Genomic DNA, 11,695 nt, shown 5'->3' on the forward strand with positions numbered 1-11,695 from the left:
TTGGACTAGGGGGAGGGGCGGCGCCCCCTCCTTCCTTCTCTTCCCTCTTCCCCTTCCTTGTCTCCTACTCCCACTACATAGAAGGACTCCTAGTTGGACTAGGAAAGGGGGAATCCTACTCCTGGTGGGAGTAGGACTCCCCTAGGGCGCGCCATAGAGAGGGCGCACCCTCCCCTCCTCCACTCCTTTATATACGGGGTCAGGGGGCACCCCATAGACACACAAGTTGACCTTCGTGATCGTTCTCTTAGCCGTGTGCGGTGCCCCCTTCCACCATAATCCTCGATAATATTGTAGCGGTGCTTAGGCGAAGCCCTGCGACGGTAGAACATCAAGATCGTCACCACGCCGTCATGCTGACGAAACTCTTCCCCGACACTTTGCTGGATCGGAGTCCGGGGATCGTCATCGAGCTGAACGTGTGCTAGAACTCGGAGGTGCCGTAGTTTCGGTGCTTGATCGGTCGGGCCGTGAAGACGTACGACTACATCAACCGCGTCGTCATAACGCTTTCGCTGTCGGTCTACGAGGGTACGTAGATTACACTCTCCCCTCTCGTTGTTGTGCATCACCATGATCTTGCGTGTGCGTAGGAAAATTTTGAAATTACTACGTTCCCCAACAACAAGTAGGTCCGCAGTCCAAAGATGATCAATAATACTTTACAGCTATATTGAACATGAACCTGGCAAATTAAGAGAAATGACCAGCCCCTCAAATAGTTCCATTCCATATGATGATCTCCATCCTTGATATGACTTATTTGCTCGTTATACTTGCCATTTGACTCCCATTTCTCGCTCAAACGAAAAGGGTTAAATCATGGATGCACTTTGCCTAGCCAAATTAATCAGTCACATGAGCACAAGCAATACTACTCATGAGTATATGCAACAACAGCAGGAGCAAGATCAACAAGCGAAAGAAACAAATACACATGCATGATGGAGTTCGCTTTAAACTATCAAGTCTAGTTTAATTAGATCATGTGATGGAGTTGTGAAAAAGTTTTGGCATCAGGATAGCATCGTGCATATGCATACGATGCATGGACTGGCCGGACCGGGTGTGGCCTACGAGGCATTATCATGCGTGCGCTAACGTCCTAAGGGTGTGGTGCCTCAAAATGCCTGTAAAGGTCCGGCCCACGAGGTACAAACATTTTTTGTCATCCAATGTGGTACCTCAACCTATCAGTTCGCATGTAGGAATTTTACTAAACTGAAAGCAAAATTGGGGAGCTTTGTTGAAATCCAGACACCATGCGGGGTCTGCTTGGCCCACTGTCAACCACATGTCCTGGCAGCCCATGTACTTAGTCCTCTAGGTCGGCCTGACCCACCCCTGTTGTCTGAATTTGATGCACATAGTTGGATAACCAACTCCCATATCCGTTGATCGAAGTTGCCCTAACTCGTGTATGCTAGATATAAAAGGCCGAGGCCAAGTATTCTCCCTCCACCATGACCCCCCTGGCCTTCAGCAGCTTTGCTGCGTGATCTCGTTCAAGTGGTCAGCTCCCAAGTCATCACGTCGCCCAGCACCGGGCGCCTGTCCACGTAGTACTACTGCTCCCGCATGCACCATCGGCCGCCACTACATTGCCGTCGGGGATCGGGCATCTAATGATTTGCATTAGCAGCACCTAACACCCCACCACACTCGTATATGGACAGAATAATAGTACTAGGAATCCTAGGTAGCAGCAGCTAGTGGGTGAATGATTGAGTTATGCTTGAGCTGGGTTGATAATCAGATCCTTCTTCGGCACTGCTACATATCAACTCTGCACTGTGTCTTTTTTTTCCTTTGATAAAACCTGCACTGTTAAAGAAGGATAAATTGTGAGAAAAATTTTAGGTGTTTTCTAGTGGTTTGCTTGTGTATACTACTATTACATGTGTTGCACACGCCACGAGGTTACCTACAGGATGTACTCTACATGATTTGGTAGGCTGCGTCGACGCCTTGTCCTGAACGGAGGAAGCAATTCCGGCAAACAATGAAAATCAGAAAAGAAAATTAATGCAAAGAATAACTGTTTGAAGCGTCAATTCTCTGGCCCTGCCTGGCTATTTCAGAGGACCATTCTACGATTCTGGACTCACCCGCACCAACCGACCGGTTCCACCATACCAAATCAGAGCAGCAACCCGTCAGAAACAAAATGTATGATCAGGAAGATTGCGAGCCATACGGCGACGGTCTCCATCTAATGCATACAGGACATATAGGTGGTCGCCCCTGATGCTCAATCCGGCATGGATTTGGGCTTTCGCCCGGCATACGAGCTGGGTGTAAGGAAGAGGGGAAGGAGGCAATCTGGACGGCGCCTCCAAGAAGGGTACGGCGCCCTCGGGCGTCGCCGCCGTCGTGACCAGCACTGCTGGCCTCGGATTTCTCCGGAGCCACCTTCCACCTCCAGCCGCCAAACCGGTACAACTCCGACGACAAAGGCCGCCGAAAGCAGGACCATCGGAGGCAGCCCTGGTTGAAGTAGACGGAAGCCTCCAGATCTGGATCGGGCGCCGCCAATGCGATTCCCGATCCAGCGTCCGATCTACGCCGCCGAAGACCGAACGCGCCCGCGCCGCGCCTTGCGCGCCCTCGCCACGCCATCCCGAACACGGCAACCCTCGCCGGTGCGCGCACCCGCGCGAGCGCCGCGCCGAGTCCCCGCCCGAACGAACGGGCGTCGTCACCTTCTTGGGGGTGTCGTTCTTGGTGAGCTTGGGGTGGATGTGATGCTTTGGTTGCTTGGCGGCGGATTGGTCTTCAGAAGCCCTGCCGGTCTCGGCGGAGCGGTGCTTCATCCTACTCATGTATGGCGGCGTATCTCGGCGGCGTGGCGCAGTGGAGATTCGGCGTCCGATGTGTGGCGATGGACTCGCGCAGGAGGACGAAGCTGTCTGGTGTCGTGGTGACGTCGATAGCTGAGTGGCCAGACAAGGTAGAAGCCTCAATTTGATCTGAAGACGGACCTGTGGAAGATGGCGGCGACGACACACGAGTGCGTCTGACCGGATTATGCCCCAGACCCGGTATGTGGCTCGGCTGGGGCTTCCGAATGTGTTTCGGTTCCGGCTTTTGATGTTAGGCTTAGGTGAGTGGTCTGGGTAGTGGCCCAACTAGCACCCCTTCATCATTTTGGATAGGAGTAGCGGCATATGTTGCCAAGATGGTGGATTCAGGCACATTGTTGTAATACTTTGTAAGGTCCTTGAGAATAATCAATAAAGTGGCCGTATGCATCTCCCAGATGCAGAGGCCGGGGGTCATCCTCCTTTTCTAAAAAATAAAAAAAAAAGGTGATCGCCCCTGATCTAGGAAACATTCTTCCTAGCCTAGCCAGAGGAGGCTTCAGCTCCAGAGTTGTCTGGAGTGTCCCCTGCTGGGTGTAGGTCAGTTGTAGCTTTAGTTCAACTGTATGGTGACCCAGAATGGCCTGAAGCTTCTGTCGTGCAGACAATCAGACAAGAGACAGGTGCATTTGACAAAGGAAACCTAACCAACTATTGAAAAACATATTTATCTATGTTTAATGATGTGATGCCTGATGTAGTGTGTAGAAAACCTCTCTGCTATTAGCATCTTGCTTCAGAAACAAGCGAAGATAGAGCTCGTGAGTAAGATTATTACAATTTAATCTCGAAAGAGCTCGCGTCTCATCGAGAGAACAGAACTCCCCTGCATTCTGGCGAGCAAATTAACACTACAGGAAAACGCTTATAAGCCGAGTGTGCAAACTACTCGTCGAAGACTAATTTCACCACGGCAAAAGCTATGCCGAGTGTCCATGCCCACTCCGCGTATACCACGGTAAACAAATTACAGTTGCGTATCAGTTAAATTGTCGTTTTCATGTTTGAGTTTCATCATATATGCCAGCATATAAAAATTTCGTCCTTATATCCATAGACTGTTATCTATTGCTAATACTCCACTTCAAGACCGAAATTCGTCAATACAATTCAAAGTATTAAGTAATAAAACAAAGCATTGCATCAAGTAAGGTGACATAATGTTGACAGTATTATTCTCCTTAGTTTCGGTCCATCAACGAGAAGTTGTCGAAAATGCTCTTTAGAGCTCGGGCTCCATGGAGCCCGAGTTTGACTTGATCAAAATTCAAATTTTCACGTTTCAAAAAAAATTGAAAAAAAAATACACACATACTTAGAGACATAAATCATATGTGTGTAAATTTTCAGGACGAAGCACTTTAAAATGAGTGCTACACAAAAAGAACAAATCTGGGGCTTTTTAGTAGATGCACTATTCATTCTCAAAGTCCATGAATTTGTCTTTTTTGCACAGATCGCATTTTAGGGTATTTCATCCTCAAATTTTACATACATACTCATAACATCCTTGTTTACTTGTATGATTTTTTTCAGATTTTTTTGAAACTGAAAAGTGTGAATTTTGAATTTTTCAAAAAATCCGGCCTCCATGGAGGCCGAGCTCCAAAACGCCCTACTCCCTAGTAGGCAACTATCTTGTTTCTCTTTAGTGGCAATAACACAGTACAAGCTTGTTTGGTCTTTCTGCCACTCAGATAGGTTATTTGGAAGGTTAAACCCAACCAACATACAGAACTCTCTCTTAGAGATCAATCATCCAAACATGGCTAGTGCAAAACTAATAGATTAGAGAGAATGTACATATACAAATCATGCAACAAAGAACCAAAACAAAATAATAAATAATCTATATATATTCTGGTATTAAAGTTATAATTCATCACATCCAAAATTACATCTGATGGATCACAATCATGTTAGACAGCTCATGAGATATTTGTATTGAAGAACAGGGGAGAGTAGATGCCACAAAGCTATTGCTTTGAACCCATAGTCCAAGGAGCGCTACCCACACATGGTCATCGGTGCAACAAAGTTGATGGGGCAGGGGTGCGAAAGTTCCCGCATATTCATGGATGGGCTGGGGAGGGGATATATAAAGGGGTCAGGATGAAGAGGCACTAGGGGGAGGTGTTCTCCATCATCTTAGGTTATTTATATCTACTTCTACTTTTCCGTAGGACATGTAATATTGTCTTTGGATAGGACCTCCTCTGTCTTAGGTTATTTATATCCACTTTTACTTTTTCTGTATGACACCTTTCGTTTAGACGCACTGACTCTTGCATCTTCCTATGTACTCCCTCCATATGATAATTCTCGTTGTGGTTTTAGTTCAGGAGTACTAGAATCTACACATTCATTTGGTGCGATGGTATTAGCTTGATATATGAAAAATTTCCTTATAGAAAAAAAGGCTAGTTTGGTCCGCTAGGACAGTGTCAGCATCCGACAGCCTTAAAACAGGACCTCGTCAAGTCTGCGTGTAGCGATGACACCGGCCGCGTCAGGCTCCACAGGTCGCCGTCACCGGCCCCGGTGACGGAGGGAGTGTACAGCGAGACACCGCCAGAGTAGGAGGTGGCGCCACCGAGCTCGTCGGCGATATAGGACATGCCGTTCGTCGTCTTGACCAACGTGGGGTCAGAGAGGCTGTTGAGCTCGTACGCCGTCAGCCGGTCAAGATCGTCCCAGTCGCCGCCGTACTCGGCCGGCGGCGGCAGGATCCCGCTGGGGACGACGTGCTCGAGCGGCGGGAGCTTCATGAACTTGTCGTACAGGGTGCTGCTGCCGCTGTGGCACGCGTTGTTGATCAGGTGGTCCAGCGCTGACGATGATGGGTTGGTGGGCTTGGTCTCCTGCCTGCACGATGCCGTGGATGAGCGGCCCATGTAGCTGAGGATGTGGTCGAGCCCGTCGTCGCTGGCGGAGCAGTGCATCATCTGCGCCTTGGCGCGGTCGCTGCCGGCCGTCAACGTCGACGAGCAGTTGCTCTGGCTGCTCTCCATGGCACCGGCGCCGACTAGCTTGCTGGACGCTGCGCCGCCACCGCCGCGGTTCTGGCCAGCTTGGCGCTGCACGACGATGTTCTTCTTCTTGAACACCCGGCAGATGACCCACCCGTCCTCCGGCGCCGACGGCTGTTCGCCGGCTAGGCCTTGTATCTGCTCATATGATACGGATAGACACCATCAATTGACTAATCAAGCGCGCGTGACGAGCTTAATTACCTGCAATTTTTTGTTGAGACTAGATTTACATTTTCAAAGAAACTTCTCCCTCCATGTCATAATATAAAAATGTTCTTCAAGCTAACTACCTAAGGCAGCTCAAAAGGCATGTCGATTCATCATCATGCATGCATGTACGTAGTGTTTGACCCTTGAAAAGGCTCGCTCGGTAATGGAGGTTTGTTACTAGTTTGTCATATGCCGGTGTCTCCGTGCACAAAGGTCCACTATTCGATTATTTGGACATACCTGTAGCAGCAGTAGTACCAAGGGACCAAGGACTTAACTTTGCTATATTTTTTCATAGCTTCTACCCATAGTTAAATGGTGCATCTGATAATATTGATTTCATATTGTGAATGCATATATTTTTTAATATAAAGTTAGTCAAACTTTATATAAAGCTTGACTTTGACCAAACCTTATATGCGGACTAAAAAGAAACGGAGGGAGTAGTATAACATCCGTCCTCACTCGCAAATTGCAATTAATTCCATTGCATCATGTGTCATGTGTGTCGCCATTCCCAACCACCACCCGGACATAATCTTCACTAGACTTTGTCGTCTACAGTCGCATATGTGCCACGTCTACATACACAGAAAGTGTGCGTACAGTACGTACATTGATCGCACGCATGCACCACTAGCGAACGTTCTCCATCCCTGTCGGCCGGCCGCCGTGCATGCAATTGCGACGTACTACAGTATTGTACAGTTTGGAGAGAGGGACTGTACTAGTAGAGCACATACCGGGAATGAGTCACTGGAGTAGTAGGTGGCCTCGCCGGCCGTGGGGTTGACGGGGGCGGCGGCGTCGAGGCGGTACTCGTGCATGATCCAGTCGGACTTGTGGCCGTGTGGGCTACGGCCCTTGTAGAAGACGAGCGTCTTGCGCATGCCGATGCGGCCGGACCCGGCGGCGGAGTAGATGGCCTTGTCCCGGCCGGTGGCCTTCCAGAACCCGGCGGCGGTGGCGCGGTTGGTGCGTGTCCCCGTCGGGTACTTCTTGTCCTTGTGGCTGAACAGATACCAGTCGTTCTGCAGGCCAGTTCCGATCCGGCAGGGCTCTGCATGCATGCGTTTTTCCATGGCCGATCGATTAGTTCACCATCCATACAGGAGAAGTATCAAGATGCAAACTGCTCTCTCCGTTCTATAATATAAGAGCATTCTTGAAACTACACGGTAGTGTAGAAGATGAACAAAGGAACTCATGCACTCACCTTGGATGTCCCATGGCTCGAGCTTGTTGAGATCGACGTCGCGGATGACGTCGAGGTCGATGCGCTGGGACGCCACCTTCTTGGCGAGGTAGTAGGTGAGCAGCTCCTCCTCCGTTGGGTGGAACCGGAACCCCGGCGGCACCACCGACTGCCCATTCACGGAGATGCTCATGGTGGATCGGTGAATCTCACGCACACAGAGATCACTATAGGATAGATAAAGAAGACACTACTATAGCTGGAGTGAAATGCTACACACAACTAGCGATAATTGATGGGAGGGAGCAGGAGGGGAGGGGAAACGATGGAGTCGATCGAGTCGAGGGGGATGAGGTTGTTGCCGGTGATGGGGTGCAAGGAAACAATGGCAATGGACGGGGGGTAGTTATATATAGCTACTGCCAAGCTAGCTAGCCTTGTAATAGGATTAGTTAAGTTCGTTCCAGAGGAGAAGTGCCACCAACCTTGAGAGGAAACGCCAAGGCCACGGTGGTCCTCACCGGCAAGGAGAGAGAGAGAGAGAGAGAAAGAGAGAGAGAGAGAGAGAGAGAGAGGAGGAGGAGGAGGAGCTCCGAGAAAGGACTGCGGCCTTAAAAATCTCCACGAAAACAATACCCCAAACCGAGCTGATCCCCACCGCCATCGCCGGGTAAATCATCAGGCACCACGGGATGGCCAGCATAACCACCACGGCAACAGAACAGCACCGTCGATCAGCAAGACAGCAACAGGAACGGTCGATCAATGTGTGCGTGCCAGCCGTTTCTCTCTTTTCGTTCATGTTCATGGTTGACGTTGTCATAAATTACAAGAGGAAATTAAGCAGCAGAAAGTAAAAGATGTGCGTGTGCCAGCCGTTTCTCTCTTTTCTTTCATGTTCATGCGTGACGCTGTCATAAATTATTAAGAGGAAATCAAGTTCCACAAGGTAGTAAAAGTTAGCTATTGGAGGGAAGAAAGCCCGGAGCAATAAGTGGAACAGCTTTCTTGACTTCTCTGGTGAACTGATAAAGAAGGGTGTGCATATGCATGGATGTTGTTTCTGCAGCTCAGTTGTAGGGTTCGGCCCTGCTGTGCATATCTGTCTCCTGCTTTTCCCCCTACAGGAGCCAAAAGCGAGGATGGAGACTAGAAATTGATAGAAATAATTGCCGAAATTATTGATAGAACAATGGATGTTGACTTTGATATTTCAAGGTACACTACAACTGTGCTGGGAGTACCTAATTCACTGACCAAAGTTGCGGATGGAGTTTGTAGTTTATTGATGGGTTTTTTTGATTTTTTGCCACCACTTACGTTGCACTTCGACAATTTGCCACTGCTTACATTGTAATTGATATTCTGCCACTTTTTACATTGGACTTTGATATTTTGCCACTTTTTCACATAAAAACAATAATTGCAAATGATAAACATAGTATATGCATAAAACAATGGACGAAACTACCCTTTCTGCTAGTTTTACAAGTGCATCCAGTCAATTCACCGATTGAAATCAAAACGGCAGGGATGAACTGGCTCACCGCCGCCGGAGTACTAAATGCCGTAGGTGGCTGGCGTTGGTGGCACAGCCGTGCTGCTCCCTGCCTCCCTTGTTGCTCGTGCTGCTCCCGCCGCCGGGGTTCTGCTGCAGAGAGGAGCGAAAGCGACAAGCAGCAAGAGCAAAAGGAGCAGCAGCGAGGGAACAATGTAAGGAATTACTAAATAACTATTGTCCAAATTGATGTTCTGAATTTAATATCACTCGATGTTGCTCATACTTATGCATCCATCCATGCAAAGAAGAGACGGATTAAGATGTGGGCTCTAAGAACGTTACAAAAAGAAAAGAACAGAAAGTTGCAGGCTCTGTGGCTGCATGCGCTGTTAATCCACATGGTGCATTTTGACGTCGCGTAGCGGAGCAGCAGCCGTACGAGGCCGGCGGCCCTCACTGCTGGATACGTGCACGGAGGCGGAGGCCATGCGGCTCGAGGACTGCGCGGGACGACCTGCACAAGCAGGTGGACAGACCGACGGAGTAGAGCACGGCGTCGGCTTCTGCAATTTGCACCATGGACGAGCTGCTGCTGCCGGAGGCGGCGAAGGGAAGGGTCGTCCCGTCCCGTCCGCGCTGTGGTGTACGACGCGTCCCTTCAGCCGTGGTCAGAGGAGCTGCAGCGGCAACGCGGGGCCGGCTGCAGAGCACAAGCAGCAGCGTCAAGGCACATCACGGCAATGTGGTGGCCAGCGGCAGAACACACGCCGGAATGTAGCCGCCGCGGGAGGGGGAGCAGGACAGAGAGGACTCACCTCGCCGGGATGGAGTCGCCGCGGACGACCATGGCCGTCGGCCATCGAGGACCACCGAGGGCGACTCGCCGTCGAGTAGCCGCCGCGGTCTTCTAGTGTTGCTGCCGGCGAGAGGAAGGGGATGAGCCGTTCCTGGTCAATCTGGGAGCATGGGTATTTTGGTCATTATATGGGGGACCCATCTGACAGAGGGCAAAAAACCAAAGTCCAATGTAAAGAATGATAATAGATCAATTACGATGTAAGGAGTGGTAAATTGTCAAAGTGTAAAGTAATTGATGGCAAAAAGTCAAAAACCCCTTTATTGATTGTTAATTTAAAGATCTGCATGTGTGCATTTTTTTTGTTAGCCGTGTCTACTTATGAAATGAGATTCCTATCCGGATAGGGAAGAGGGGTGGGAGTTTGGTCGATTATAGACTTCATTCAGTCTCTTCGTAAAAAAGTTATAAAAAAAGACCTCATTTGGTCGAGATTACACCTATGAAATGGTGAGTTGACGATCTGTTTGCATATCCTTATAATGCCGACATAATTGCACGGTAAGCTTTTCGACAACTAATTAAACGAATGGTCGTCGGATCTTACAAATGTATGAACAAGAGGCTCCATGCCTCCATGGGTAGTTTTCTCAGAGCGTCTCCGACAACTTTCATATTAAAAAAAATCATGTATAGGTGAAATCATGTTTTTTACACTGTCATAGTGTTAAAAAGCGTCTTGTATTTTGATATGGAGGGAGTACAATAGTTGCACACGACTATGCGTCAAAATAATTGAGTTTATTCCTTGTCGAATTGTGTATTTTGTAATGTGGTGAGACTTATATCTCAATTTTTGCGATAATGTGAAGCATGTTTTGTTTTGGGAGGGCGTTTTGGCTCCCGGGAGCATATGCTACTACCGGAACACTAAATTCAAAAAAATTGTAAAAAGATCAAAAAATTCTGAAACTTTTTGTAGATGTTTGTGTTAGTGTCGCAAGCATGCTTGACAAATTTAATGCGAAACGGAGCAGGAGTGTTTCGTCGGTGAAAAATACAAAATTGAGTGACATTTGATTTTCAATTTGTTTTTGTTTTTTTTTTTGCACAGGCCAAAATGCCTAACATTTTTGTCTCAAAATTTGCAGGTAGCATTTGGATGTGACTAAGATCACATAAAAATTTTGTCTTGATTTTTTTGACAGTTGCAAAATTATTTTTGGGAGCCAAATTGAGTTTGCGGTTTTCTACCATATAATTCACTTGGAACCACATTTGACCAATTGATGAGATGTCCCTAACAAAATTGCTAGCACAACTTGTCCAGGACACGACGCTTTGAACAGATGTGCAGGTGGAGGATATAGTACTCCTATGTTTTTATATTCCTGCGCTTTTTATATATCACGCGTTCCAAATAGCTAGGCTGGCTAGCTGGGCGCGCGGTGATTAACCCGTTGCACGTACACACGGAATGCGCATGAGCAGCTGGGCAGTGCACGCGTCTGTCCTTTCCTACTTCACCCGTACGTGCACGTCTGCACGGCAGGCACAAGTCGCGCCAGGGACAAGTCGTCGAGGCCGGCCTATCGATCTTCTCCGTGGTGCAAGCCCCGCGATAGCCCCAAGTCGGCCGTGCATGCCTGCCCCCCGCGCTCCAGCGAGCGAGCGTCGGCATGCACGCACGCACGCACGCACGTCAGATCCGTGCCCGCGGAGACTGTCGGGCGAGGGCGCAGGCGCGGCCACGGTGGTGACCACGCACTGCCCTGCCTTGCCGGTGGGTGGCTTACGCGGCCGGCAAGTTCGTCGTACGTACAAGCGCTTTCCATTGCCAAAAAGGAAAGGATCGACGACCACGACGACGCGGCTTGGTTGCAGGGCCGGCCCTGAGGGGGGCAGTGGGGGCGGCCACCCCGGGCCCCCGAGATGTAGGGGCCCCCACCCAGAATGGTAATGGGTATCTATGCAGCCAACTAGGCCATGGGCTGGACGTGTAGACGTAAGCAGCGGCGAGCCCACGCACTCAGCCGCTCGTTCCTCAACTCCTCGTTCCCTTTAGCGAGTCGTAGCCTTGAAGGCGCGGCTGTTTGTTAG

The 11,695-nt window shown here is 49.3% G+C and overlaps 1 protein-coding gene across 1 annotated transcript; it reads right to left on the reverse strand.

Moving 5' to 3' along the window:
- Positions 1-5,192: 5,192 nt before the first annotated feature.
- On the reverse strand, positions 5,193-7,749 carry LOC119328497 (NAC domain-containing protein 43-like). Its single transcript, XM_037601470.1, has 3 exons — positions 7,320-7,749; positions 6,847-7,163; positions 5,193-6,028 (listed from the first exon to the last, which is right to left on the reverse strand). The coding sequence occupies exons 1-3, from the start codon at positions 7,489-7,491 to the stop codon at positions 5,306-5,308; spliced, it is 1,212 nt and encodes a 403-aa protein (XP_037457367.1). The 5' UTR covers positions 7,492-7,749; the 3' UTR covers positions 5,193-5,305.
- Between the last annotated feature and the right edge of the window lie 3,946 nt (positions 7,750-11,695).

This window comes from Triticum dicoccoides, chromosome 7A (assembly GCF_002162155.2).
Source record: "Triticum dicoccoides isolate Atlit2015 ecotype Zavitan chromosome 7A, WEW_v2.0, whole genome shotgun sequence".
In the NCBI taxonomy this organism is placed as follows: domain Eukaryota; kingdom Viridiplantae; phylum Streptophyta; class Magnoliopsida; order Poales; family Poaceae; genus Triticum; species Triticum dicoccoides.

Excerpts from the sequence above, each read along its gene's own strand:
- LOC119328497 (XM_037601470.1), bottom strand. The coding sequence starts at position 7,491 with ATGAGCATCTCCGTGAATGGGCAGTCGGTGGTGCCGCCGGGGTTCCGG. Across the intron at positions 7,164-7,319 it reads CGAGCCATGGGACATCCAAG|AGCCCTGCCGGATCGGAACT; the intron begins GTGAGTGCATGA and ends GCATGCATGCAG. Across the intron at positions 6,029-6,846 it reads ACTCCAGTGACTCATTCCCG|ATACAAGGCCTAGCCGGCGA; the intron begins GTATGTGCTCTA and ends TCATATGAGCAG.